Genomic DNA, 13109 nt, shown 5'->3' with positions numbered 1-13109 from the left:
TAGTACAAAAAAAAAACCATGATACTTATTCTCTTCGTTGTATAAAAATGTATTTATGATCATGGAAACCATGGAGTAACACTGAATACAACAGGAGTGACCATTTAAGAGTCAACAACACAGAGTGCTCTGTCAAACATGACTCATACATAATAGATTTCTTACACAAGACTGAAAACATCATTAATAAAATAAAAAAGATTAAAAAATAAAATAAAAAGATTAAAAATGTTGGCCAATTGCTGGTGCTACATTTCCAAAACTGCCATACATGACAATTTGAGGTTATAATTGTGTACAAAATTGACAGGATTTTACATTTACTTACATGGAGTTGAATGTATTGTAATAATCTTTTAAGTGCAGCATCTTTTGAAAACTGGAATCTCAAATATAAATGTTGAACTTCTGGCCATTTGTTTGTCTTAATAGTATTCTATTGAAATCCTAATCTAGATTACATTACAAACATCATGATTTCATAAACATTTCTCCCCAAAACATACATCATCAAACTGTTTTTTTTAACAGAGACTACATAACTGCATTTAATAAAGGAGACTAGAAAAAATGCAGGCAAACAGTAAAGTAGCTCTGTAGCATCAACTTCACATAAAATAAGATTTATTTTTGTAGATAAAAAAAAAACAGCTAAACTAAAATGAATATACTGAAGTCAGAAAATGAAAGAAGACTTAAAAACCTTGAAGAAAATATATACATGTCATATATATACATGTAATTGAAAGTGTGTAGATTATACAATTTGACTGGCCATTCCAATGAGATTGCGTTTGAGCCACAAATTCCGAATTCTGCAAGACATTCAGTTTCATCAGTCCAAAACTGTAGCTGCAATATGAATGTTAATCTTACAAGATGACACATTTCATTTTAAAACTTCTCTCTGGAAAGCCAGCAAAATGCAGAAGACTTCTCTGGTGGTTTTACAGTTCGGTTTCAGTACATAAAACATTTGCTATCCTCAAATATAGATCGAGCTGTTTCTTTGCAATTCTTTTAAAAAAGGTAATTCCAATGCTGAAACCCATTTAACTGCCTAATTTGATTCTTGAATTAGTCTTACTTTTGATTTTCAACAATGTCCTCATCCATCTTATACGGTTTGAGTTCCTTCTAAGAACTCAGTCTGGGGGCAGAAGGTCATGGAGACGAAACCTGTCTTGGACGTGTGGTCTTACGTCTTCATTCTGTAAAACGGATTGATACAAATTAAGGACACAAATGACAGCTAACCAACCCCAACGCGAAGGACAATTAAAGGACTATGCATATGAGGTGTCCAGAAGAGATGTTCAGAATCAGAATGGGTTTTAAATCGCCATGAAAGTTTGCACAGACAAGGAATTTACTTGTATATATGGAGAAAATCTTAAATAAGTGGTGAACGTTTAAACAAGTCTAACTATACTATACAAAAGGTGCAAAGTTTAATTGACTAATACTAAGGGGACAGGTAGGTAGAATCAAAAAAAATATAAAGTATAAAATAGCCATAATGTACGATATAAAAAAAATGCAAATAGGGTGCTTAGTGCAAATATGACATGGGTGCAATATATGGCAATGGTTTAAAGTTCATGACCACATATTGAAATGCACTTTGGTAGAAGTTTGATATCATCCACTCACCAGTTGCACAAGCTTCTCCAGGAAAGGAACCAGCTTTAGGAGCTCGTTGTCATTTCTGTCCATGAACCAGCTTTCAATTGGAATCCCATTGGAAAGCTGTGTTGTGCAAAACGTTTAGGAGTTCAATTTAACAATGACCAATGTTAAATTTACAAGGTTAAAAAGTACAGACTGAATGAAGCCTTACCTGATAGGCAAAGGCTTGAGGCGAATTGTCAATTATTATAGTCTTTGAAAGATCCCTTCCAAGAATGTTCAGGTCTTTGATGTAGTTTCCCTGTACGCACACGCAGTGCTCTCGAAACAGCCGGTGTCTGTGAGAGACAAGAAATGGTCAGTGGGCCAGCTTCTGAACATGATTGTCACAGAGAGTTTTCACATAAAGATTTAGGTTCCTAGCCAATTCAGTCTCCTGCAAATGGAACTATGATAGAACTTACAATTTATTTTTTTAGTTAATTTCAGTTGTGAAAAGGTAGTTGTTTTGGTTGACTAGTTTTTCCCAAGTCAGTGACAGCCCCAGGAACATTGAGGAAGTTCCCCAGCTCTACCAACAAATAAACATCTTACCATTTTTCTATGCACATTCATCAGTTAGTGAATGTGAATGGTGGGGGGGATTACACAAATCCTTGTTTTTTGACACTGACCTGACTAGCTGTTTCTTGGGATCCAGGATGTTAAGCAACTTATCCGCATACACTTTCTTTGAGGCAGTGAAGAGAATGATCTATGAATAAGAAAACAACAAGATCAGTGCATAGCTCATGCATTTACTACCACTGTTAAAGAACTACGACAGTAAGAGTCAAATGTTGTTAATGACCGTCTCTGAATGAGCACGTCCTTTCAAATTCTGAACTGGTATACATGGATTGCGTGACAATAAAATAAAATCTCACCTCATAGATTTGAGACATGCGTTCAAGGAACTCTCTGAAGAAAGGCCTCAACCTTACATACACCTACAAATAATAAAAAAAACACGTTTAGGTTTCATATCCCCTTATCTCAGTGATAAATTAGCATTTCCTGTGTTAATGGAGGGGGAGGGGGGTGGCACAGTGGTAAGTACCTGGTATATGACGTCTTGAAAAAGTACAGGAAAGGTCAGCGCTGCATCTTCAAGCTCGTTTAAGCTACAATGCACCAACGTTTCATCCTGACAAAGAAGCAAAGAACTATTAGATGACATGACCCTGACATTCAATAAACATATCAAACTCTAAATGTAATGCAGAACACAATTATTATCAAGTTGTGAATATAAGAATGCCTGTACAGTACTAAAATCTTATAAAGACTATAACGGCATGAAAGTATTTCAATATAAAGTCTTGCTAGAGATATTTTACTTGCAAAAAATATCATTACTAACCAGGTCCAAGACCAAGGAGAACTCTGGGGTGCTGCGTGTTTTTAAAGGCAGCGCTGGTTTACGAGTCATCTGTTCCTCAGTCAGTGGGGGAACGTGTTTTATGAAGAAGTACCTGACAATTAGGGATACATTTATCAAACAGACCAATGAAAAAAAAAAAAAAATCATTATTTTTTTATATATTTCTTCATGTTCCAAAAGTACCCATCTTACTAAATTAAGCACAAGGCTACTCACGGATCAAATACCTCCCAGTCGTCGTCATATGAGCCCTGGGCAGGGGCAGAGTGTGGGGCATGAGGGTAACCGGTGTTGGGGGGGACTCCTGGAGCTTATAAACAAACAAGTGTCTGCTTAAACATACCGTCAACGAAATACAGAGCAAACCCTTATAGAATAACTTGTGCATTTGATGGACTGAAAAAACTGAAGGCCGTGCTTACAAGTCAGTGGGGGCATATCTGTTTCAGTCACAATCTCTCCTTCTTCAACTGTTGTATCCGGGGAAAGATGAGGGTCTGCAGGACACAGAGAGATGCCCTCTGCACATGTAGGCGTACTGGAGGGAATCTCATCCACCTCTTCCATATCAAGCTGCTTCATAACTTCCTCAGCCTCCACTGCCTGCCCAGGAGACTCAGACCCAGGAGTGGCTAATGGGAAGAACACACACACACACACATCCAAACAGTAAAGCATGTTATGAAAACGGGAAGCATCTCATCAGCATACCATCTATCCAAGACTTAGGTCGAATCTATGGGGAAAATACTACTTGTTTTTCTGTTTTTTACCCGTCTTGGTCGGTGGTGAAAAGAAGTTGAAGACGGGGGAGAAGATAGTCCCCAGCAGAGATGTGCGTGGTGGGCTGCTTGCTGCCTCAACAGGAACCTCCATTTTCCCATTTGCTTTTAAGGGTTTGCTGTCACAAGTCATCGTTTCTGAGGGAATACATAAAAAATAAAAAAAACTCTTAGCTCTGTTATGAATCAACTGACACATTAAAACAGACCACGAAAACGTATTATTTTCATGGGAGATGAAATTGTTACAAAGTTGTTCTACAAGCACCATCAAGGACACGTGATCTTTCCTCGTTACCTTTCGTGCCTCTCCGGCAAACCCGACCTCCAGTCGGATGTGTAGATGTGATCAGGTTGCTGTCAAGACTACACTCAATACGAGTTCTTTTAGCCGGAACTTCATGTTCCACCTGGGAAATTATAGTAAAAAATGCGTAAGCACTTGAGTAAGCACTGCCGTAAGAAAATACATGTATTTGTAAGTACTACAGTGTAACCTTGTGACAGAAATGTAATAATAAAATTCTGACACTGAAAACACAAACGCGCACCTTGACAGCATTTCCCCTAATAAATTTTTTGATGGTGGAGAACAGGCCCGTTTCATTCTTCTGCATTCTGCCTCTGGTCGGAGTGGACTCCACTTTGCAGTGTTTCCGTTTGGCCTGGGACGCACGGGCTCTCCGGCCTCGCCCTGGGTCTGGCTGCTGAGAAGCTGCGCGCACTCTCAGCTTCATCATTTAAAATCGTCACATATATGGCTGACAAAGAAGAGGGAGTAGTATTATCACTTTATTATTAGAGAAAAGTCTGTCAACAAATTGTAAATACTGCATGAGATAATATTGTTCAATGAACAAGATAACATGATGGGTTTTAGTAATAATAAGTAATTATAAGTAATTTTATATCCTAGCCGCCAGCTAGTCAAGTAATCAATGTGTAAAAGTGCTTAATAATTTAACAGGAGTAAGTGTTAAAAGATAGTTTAACACCAGTGCTACATCTTGACACAGTTAGTCAAGCACTACTGCCGCACTGCATAATGCAGTCACAATTTACAGAGAACTTGTCTATCATGAGAATGTCTGAATGATGTAGCTGTCTAGTTGGAATGGAACACATTGGTACCATAGGACGTCCTTCAACAGAAGCAACTGGTAGGAGGATTACACGGTCTGTGTATAAAAGTGGGCGGTGTTCGCTTTCAGGCAAACGTACTCTAGCTAAGATGAGTCGACATACACAAAACATTGGCAAAATGTAGAAATAGTAAGAGCATGATTAGTTTCACACCAAAAGTAGTCTAGCCAGTTTACGTTTTTTTCAGTGAGATAAAGCCAGGAATTCAGACATCTCAGCTAGTCTAACACTGAACAGACTGCTAACTACCGAGCGAAGGAACATTAATAGCATCGGTGGATAACTGAGCTAACTAGTACGTACATAGCGCTAATACAAGTGTAACGAATAACAAACACCCCGCCTTATATTCAAATATGTTAAGGTAGCTAGATAGACAACACAGTTGTAGACCTCGAGCTTTGGATCATCAGGATCAGTCTAATTGCTGGCTAGCATGGTTGAAGATCTGCAACAACTAGCGGTGCTAGTACACAGTACGTCTTGTATACAGCTTGCTTGCTGCTGTGTTAATCTCTGCTTTATAGTCAGAGCTAGCTCTAGCTAGCAGCATAGTCGTTGAGGCGGTGTTAATACAGAACACTACAATAATACAGGAACTTTTTGACCTTACAAAGGGGGCGTTGCTGTTAGGGAAATTATTCAACTCCAAGGCTGGATCATGTGTACATTGACTAGTGGCTACCTCATCTGCTTGAATTAGCAAGCTAGGCTAACTACAGTTCTCGACGAAAAGTGAGCTGTCTGTTGCTAGCCCCGTTTAAAAAATATTTGTCAAGCCTAGTAGAGCTAGTTATTTAGCACTACAGTACCAGTTTGTTTACAGTACCAGCTGTCTGGAACACCAGACAATTCTCCTAGATATATTTGCATTACCAAAATGTTTTACATGGTGGGCCGAGCACAAGCGTAGTAATGCACCACAAGGCAGACAGGCAACTGGTTTATTTTATTTAGGTACAGTAGCTAATGCTAACGTAGATATTTCAGTTAGCTCGTTTGCCAGATGAGCTGTCGTAGGACACGCTGACCGACCAGCTAGACTAGCTAACAGACAACATTTCACGTATCGAGTTGTCCAACGTTGCCAGAGCAGAACTTGGACTGGAGATTAATTCTAGTAGCTCTATATTTATTGAACGCATTTTGCTATTGGTAAACATGAATTCTGATTTTGTAACTAAACAACATCTGTATAGCTAGAGGTAGTTACATTTGCTAAAACATCATACAGAGTCCATTCTGCGCTTCCTCGAACGTTTCATACAAGCAATACATTCTGTAGCAAGCTAAACAAGCTACATAGCTGGTACCTAGCACTCAAGCTATTCAGCAAGACTAACATTAGCTCGCTAGCTTGCTAGCTAACTGGGAAAAGGGCAATCGATTCTGAATCAAACACGCGTCATTATAACCCATTACTTACCGACAATCTAAGAAACGAAATCCTTAGCTAGTGCCCAGACAACTGGTAGCCGCAACGGAGCCGCCACCGAAAGAGGTAGGGCCGTCGTTGTCGCTGCCAGCTGTGTAGAACTGGATCACAAATACAGACCATCCACTGGATGTTTGGACGCCATTTCCCGCCTCATAACAAACAGTGGGTGCACTTGATTTACAAACGGATGCGACACAGATGACACATGCAAGTTTGATCTACAACAAGACATTTGTGATTATCTGCTGTAAAATTTAAATACGTTCCTGAGATTTTCAATGTGTACAATTGAATTCCATTATGTGTATGGTAAATTTCTATTTTTATTTTTTTTTGTGGGGCGGGGTGAAAGAGAGAGAAAAAGGGTCGGGGGCTTACTAGGCATCCAACGTAAATCCCTATAGGTCTGAGAAACATAATTTTTACTTTGTTCTGGACCAAAAATAATATACTGAAATATACTGAATTGTATATCAAACTACGCACACTAGATTCCAAGCCGGCTGAAGTCCGAGCTGGACATGGGGACCAAGTCCACAGGGTGCCTTTGACATCTGACAGCAGGATCATAACAGGTGCCCTTTTACTTTCCACACTGTTCTGAAGAGCAGACACACGAGAATACAATGCAGACACAAACACTGGCATACATGTTCATCCATCCAAAAGCAAATGAGAGAAGTGCACAGAGGTGACTTCGGTCACTCCCAGTGCTTGTACCCCCTTTGTTTTTCACGATGTGAAATCCTTCTAGGATCAGTCTCCACGTCTCAAATCCCGCGGTGGGATGTGACTGTGAAAACAACGCGTGTTACATAACCACAGACGCCCCCCTCACCGCCACGGACAGCGGCTCAGGAAGACACATGGGAAGTTTGAACCTTTCCTGCTTCTCAGTCAGCTGGCACGAGACACGTCTGTGGTCCTGTAGCTGGTTGGGTAGACCTCAGAGGTAAAAGGCACGGGCTTCCCCAAACAAGTGAGAACACAGGACTACAAATAAATCAGCGGTATGAGTTTGACATGTATAAGCTTTATTTCTTATTGAACAGTACCATTCTCAGCTATCGGGATGAGCTCCTCCTAACTGTGATGCACACATTGCTTAGATGGAGGTGGTGTTAAGACAAAGATCAATTATAAAGCTTGTATTATATTTTTTTGTAAGATCTTCGGTTTCTTTCGTCTTTTTCTCAGTAAATTGCGGTTAAAGTGTTCTTGTTACGCTGAACAGCTGGGATAAAGTGGACAGTGGTGCTCTCTAGTGGTCAAATCACACCATTGCATTCATTAAAAAAAACAGTACTAAGGGGGAAAAGGACATGTTGTTCCCACTGAGTGACACATGAATATACAGTACCAGTAGAAAGTTTTGTACAACATCATGTGTTGCAATTGCCGTGTTATTGTACTGTTTATGAAGCTCTGAACCCTCTGATTCAGAGAGACTTGCTAAGACATTCCTGGCTTCTTGATGTGGTTGTTCCTTTGTCTTTTATTCCACAAATGAAAGTAAAAAGTATTGGCTAAAACATGCAAACAAAAATAAAAAGGGACAACAACTCTTAAATGTCTTTACGATTTGTAAATTGTATCTGAAAAGTTAGCAAAAGGTTTTTAAAAACTATTGTGAAATAGCTGATAGTTGATAAGATATACACCACAATGTCAAAAGTGGACACAACACTCTAGGAAAAATATGTGATTGGTACAAACACAGTAACTTATGACTGAATAATGTATTGGTTAGCAAAGAGTATGATAGTGTTGATGAGTGGTTAACCTTAGTATTAGACTTTGAAAGGGTTGTAATCTGGTATCACAAATGTGTTTCTATCACTAAACAGACATTGGCACAGTGTGCATTTGACTAATCATATAATTTGTTCTGTTTAACATGCTGTACTCACAATCAGTGACTAATTGAATGATGGAAATTGGACAGAAAAACCTACTTAACAAAGTTATTTCATCCCAAGATGCATGATTTTCCTGTAAGGTCCTGGTCCACCCCACCAGCCCCTTGAGAAAGAAAAAGAGAATTAAGAGTACTTAAGACTGCATGGCTCCTTATAAACCTTGTGTTAGTATACTTTTATAAGGCGTCCTGATCAGGCAACTTACTTGAGGAGACCATGCCAGTATAGATGAGGCATGACGTCTGCTTTCATGTGGTACATACTTTGTCTTTCCTTGCTTTGATCAATGGGGAAAGTCTCCAGTGGTTGCCCATTGTAATCAAACTCTGCCAGGACAACTGTGTTGTAGCTTGTGACCAATGGACATGATGTGTAGCCATCATACTGCAGACGTAATAAGTTGTTAGCATCACTGGGGTATTTCTAGTCCACAAAAAAAAGTTGTTCAGTTTTTATGGCACTCACCTTTTTATCTGGCTTTTCCTTTTCCAACACTTTAGTTATGGTTCTGTCCAACACAGACGACTGAGCAGCTAGGGAAAAAAGTAAATTGAATTGGTATTTGTCCCAGCTGGACTTAAAGCTAAACAACAAACAGTACTTTATGTCCTCTTATGGCTCAGTGATAAACGAAAAAAAGAAAAGGAAAAAATATATGTCATTAAACAGACGTCATCTTATAAAGAGCTTTGAACAAAAATCCCCTCTATCCAGCTCTATGTGATCTGTATATCAAATGTCCAAAGTTTTCAACTTGATTAAACTGCTGTTTACAAAATACTCTTGTGGCTATTGTCCAAGCACAGTTAAGATCAGGAATCAAAATACTTACCAACAGCAGCACCTGTTTTAGCTGTGGGCAGGTTGGTGCAATCTCCAATCCCAAACACATTGGGGTATTTCTTATGCTGTAGGTTGTCTTTGTCGACATCCAACCACCCAGAAGCATCTGACAATGAGGAGCCTTTCAGCACTGCAATGGGTCCCATTGGAGGTGTCACATGCAACATCTCATACTGTAGAATAACAATGTCAAAAGTAAGAGGTGGAACTATATAAAGACATATTCAAGAAGACGAAAAAAAAAGTAGTCTTTTTTTTTGCTGGCGCTCTTATCCTTTGATGCCTACCTCAAACACTTTGGTTTCTCCCGGTTTGTCAAGGTTCTCAAACACAGCCTCCTGTTTGTCAGCCCGTACCTCAATGAGGTTCTGCCTGAGATTCACTTGTAGATCTCGCCTCTTGACAATTTCCCACAAGGTGTCGGCATATTTCTTGATCCCAAAAAGCACTGGCAGTGATGTATTGTAAATCACTGTGGCATTTTCCCGTCTACCTGTCTGAAAAAGGGATCCATTCAACAAGTCGTTTATTAGCTTTAGAGGAATTAAATGTATCCATCTATGCATTACATATGCTGTACTGTGTTTATTATTTGTAAAGATATTGATCAAACATTTCAATTCCAAGTGACGTGTGTAACTTTATTTAGAAATAGGCCCGGTACCTTTCTCAAGTATGCATCAGTGAGGTACATAATCTTCTGTGGAGCTCCTGCACACTTCACAGGAGTGTTTGGGAAAGAAAAGATGGCGTTTCCCTCTTTGAAGTTCTGCAAGGCATTCCATGTCTTTTCCACTGTTTTGACAGAATAATTTGAACCAATCTTTGAATATTCAAAACCTTCAGGCAGACCCTTTATCTTTAGTCACCAAGAAAAACAAAATGTCATTATTAGGCAGAGCAGAAGATTAATTGAAGAATGATTTATGACATTTATTTACAAAACGATATGGTACGTTCAACCACAGGTAAATTACCTTGTCAAAATGGAGCTCTAGACCAAGAGCAACAATCAGATAATCATATGTGATCTATAAGTCAGAATATTTAAGCTTCAGTGAACACATTCAGTTGAACATACTGAACATTTTTGTCGCTTATGTTAAAGAAACAACTTAGCCACGCGAATTAGAACTAATACATCTGTGCCATCTGTAGGGTTGTAGGGGGAGGTGGTGACCGAGAGAGCAAATATATCCTGACTTGTGCTGTTGACATACCTCAACCCCATTGTCTGTGCGAACAGTGTTTGTGTCTGGGTTTATCTCCTGAACACTGGATTTGACCCACTTTATTCCGGATGGCATTACACTTGCAGTTGTCCGACCAGATGAACCCAGTGTCTTAGCTCCAGCACCAACCAATGTCCATATCGGCTGATAGTAGTGCATCTGAAAACAAACGTTGAAAAGGTTACATGATAGTGCATGAAAAATGTAATATAACCAGAATTCTGTCATTAACACAATGTTTTCAGCTAATTATGACATTAGTTCGGTGCAAAGTATTTTTACTATCAGTCTTTTAGTGTCTTTTATGTCTTTCAAAACACCACAGTGACAGAAACAGGGTCCCAGCTTGTGAATTGTTTACCTCGCTGGGTTCCACAATGGCCACATTCTTAGCACCAAACTTCCTCTTCATTCGAGCACCCATAGTAATTCCTGCACTACCTCCTCCCAGAACAAGCATCTTGTAATGCTCCTTGGAGCATGCATTACTGCTCGTGTGAAGATGAAGAATGCCAATGCTGTTACTCTGGCACTGGTTCCAAAAAGCAGGTCGGAGGCGTAAGAGTGCAGACATTTTGCCTTAAGAGTCCCTTAGGGTGAAAGACAGTATTCAGCAGTAGTTAGGATATATTGTGACGTCTCCATCTATCAAGACGTCAGCCTAATGATATCTTGGAGTATAATTAATTATACTATGATGATATATACATTCTCAAAAACTTCTGATTGCAATATAGTTACCTTTTTAACCAATGTGTTTAGTCCCTGTTTTAATCATTCTCCATAGTGCGAGAAGACACTGCCTATAAAAGCCTATAAACTAAATCAGACATAATCTAACAGGCTGGACCTAATCTTTGCCGATGCAATCTAACATTGCATGGGCAACCCCTGTTTACTATTTATTCAACATGTAGCAATGTATCATTTATCGACACAAATCTTTATGGAACCATTTTTGATATTGAATAAACCTAATAATTCTATCAACATGTACTTACTGTAAACTCTGTCATTCAGTTTGCACGTGAGCTTAGGCCTACTTCTGTTCCGTGTGTTGACTATTCTTAGACAGCTCAATAGATCAAGCTAGGCAACGTCTAGTAATATCTTGGAGAAGTATTTATGTTATACTAATTCATTTATTAATTTACAAAAATATCCTACGTTCCTCTTTAACCGATTCGTTTAGTCTTAATCACTCTCCAGTGTGAGAATACAATAATTTAGCCTACTATTGTTAAAAATCAGATTTAGCCTACATGAATAGAATTGACCTCTAACATAAGGACAACAGCCTGTTGACTCTATCCAGTATGTATCTATATACTTTGAATTAGCATACACGCATGTATAAATATGGGATACACTTTTGGTGAAATTCTCTAGACCTAATCTGTCTAGCAAACAACTCTTTCACCTTGCCGTACGCAATAGAGTAGCCTATCTACATCCGAGCCGTATACATTCTAAACCTATCCGAATAGGCGATTGTGTTTTGCATTCAAATTTAAAGAGCTCCAGACAGATTGTGTCGCAGTTATGAACTCACCAACGCGGAACATCAACCTCGAAACCTTAAACCGAAAGTGACACCGCCTACAGTTCACACATTAGAAGCCTATTAAGACGGCGCGTGCAATCACGTTCTTGTGAAACATACAGGAAAATTTGCGCAAATTCAAATGTCCGTGTTAGAGGTTGACCATGCGCGCAGATCTATACCCGATCAATAGCAAACAACGGCTCACCTCAGCTCTAAAAGACGCCCGTTTCAAGTAAACCTCACAACGGCCTTTCCAACTGTAAAACAAACCCACAGTTGTGCCAACTATCACACACTGCTTAAATTACACCCCCCACAAAAATGCATAGTCACCTCTACTGTACAAATCAAGATTAACTTGGATAGTTTCATAAACAGTTGGCTAACTGCTATGAACACAAGGTGTCACTAATGTACCATAAAGGCTATCTGGTCAATTGAGGAGTTTTACTGCAGAAGTAGGCCTTCTACTGACCCCGCTTGCCAGGCAAACAAGATATTATAATCTTATTATTTTGTTTCTCCTTCAATTAACAATGGTTTTGAGAAATAAGTCCTGGTTCCACTTATAGACGTATTCATGCTAAAGTATTAATTAAATGTCATAATTTTGTGTTTAGGACTTTCTGGCAACGATTTGATTTGAGGAAAGCCCTTTCCAGCTTTGGCTTAATAATGCCATTGTGCACAAATTAGGTCCATACAGAAATGTTTTGTAAGGCTACGTTTTTTGGTGCAAATATTTGGGATATTTTCCAATTCCATCTGCTAACCACTCACCCAACATCAGTGTAACCTGCCTAAAACTCTTGTGGCTCCATGGAAGCAAATTGGGAATGGCTGGCCTATACATTATATGGCCATTATTGGTCATTTACCTATGTAGGTGTCAATTGTCTAAGTTTATTGTTTACCAAATGGTAAATTATGTTGCTATTGTTGGCCTTAAAATAGCAAAAGATAGGGTCACGGTTGGACTAACCACTAAAGGTCAATTAAGCCTACACTAGGTAAACTCAATAAAAACCTGGTGAATGCAGTGAAATAAGTGCATGAATGTGCATTCTACGCCAAATGTCTTAAGCGTGGTCTGGACGCACTATAGTTTTTTTTGGCCATGGTTTTTCACCTGAGGGGGAAATCCATTACTACCA

At 39.1% G+C, this 13109-nt stretch overlaps 2 protein-coding genes and 1 long non-coding RNA gene across 10 annotated transcripts; 1 reads left to right on the top strand and 2 right to left on the bottom strand.

Annotated features, from left to right (window-relative positions):
* Positions 1-35: 35 nt before the first annotated feature.
* Positions 36-6492, bottom strand: ctdspl2a (CTD (carboxy-terminal domain, RNA polymerase II, polypeptide A) small phosphatase like 2a). Of its 2 annotated transcripts, XR_006957105.1 has the most exons (14): positions 6404-6492; positions 4386-4595; positions 4133-4244; positions 3826-3972; positions 3475-3684; positions 3269-3362; positions 3032-3143; positions 2729-2815; positions 2556-2618; positions 2304-2383; positions 1841-1967; positions 1654-1749; positions 1088-1211; positions 36-815 (listed from the first exon to the last, which is right to left on the bottom strand). XR_006957105.1 is itself a non-coding variant. In XM_047034978.1 (13 exons), exons 2-13 carry the CDS (start codon positions 4572-4574, stop codon positions 1146-1148), a joined length of 1383 nt encoding a protein of 460 aa, XP_046890934.1. In that variant the 5' UTR covers positions 4575-4595; positions 6404-6492; the 3' UTR covers positions 36-1145. The 2 variants fall into 2 exon arrangements, 1 of the variants encoding a protein (XP_046890934.1); XM_047034978.1 differs by having other exon boundaries at positions 36-1211.
* Positions 4607-7955, top strand: LOC124477282. Of its 2 annotated transcripts, none has more exons than XR_006957106.1 (3): positions 4607-5453; positions 6907-6990; positions 7170-7955. It is a non-coding gene; the product is annotated as an uncharacterized LOC124477282 (long non-coding RNA). The 2 variants fall into 2 exon arrangements; XR_006957107.1 differs by lacking the exon at positions 4607-5453 and adding an exon at positions 6486-6577.
* sqor (sulfide quinone oxidoreductase) lies at positions 7429-12305 on the bottom strand. Of its 6 annotated transcripts, none has more exons than XM_047034981.1 (10): positions 11411-12305; positions 10771-10999; positions 10398-10568; positions 10155-10208; positions 9842-10036; positions 9465-9674; positions 9167-9350; positions 8800-8867; positions 8540-8718; positions 7429-8437 (listed from the first exon to the last, which is right to left on the bottom strand). In XM_047034981.1, the coding sequence occupies exons 2-10, from the start codon at positions 10981-10983 to the stop codon at positions 8380-8382; spliced, it is 1332 nt and encodes a 443-aa protein (XP_046890937.1). In that variant the 5' UTR covers positions 10984-10999; positions 11411-12305; the 3' UTR covers positions 7429-8379. The 6 variants fall into 6 exon arrangements, with proteins under 6 accessions (XP_046890937.1, XP_046890935.1, XP_046890936.1 ...); XM_047034979.1 differs by having other exon boundaries at positions 11962-12305; XM_047034980.1 differs by having other exon boundaries at positions 12161-12305.
* Positions 12306-13109: the final 804 nt, after the last annotated feature.

The sequence above is a fragment of the Hypomesus transpacificus genome, chromosome 14 (genome assembly GCF_021917145.1).
Source record: "Hypomesus transpacificus isolate Combined female chromosome 14, fHypTra1, whole genome shotgun sequence".
Lineage (NCBI taxonomy): Eukaryota > Metazoa > Chordata > Actinopteri > Osmeriformes > Osmeridae > Hypomesus > Hypomesus transpacificus.
This window is presented reverse-complemented; position numbering and strand designations above follow the sequence as displayed.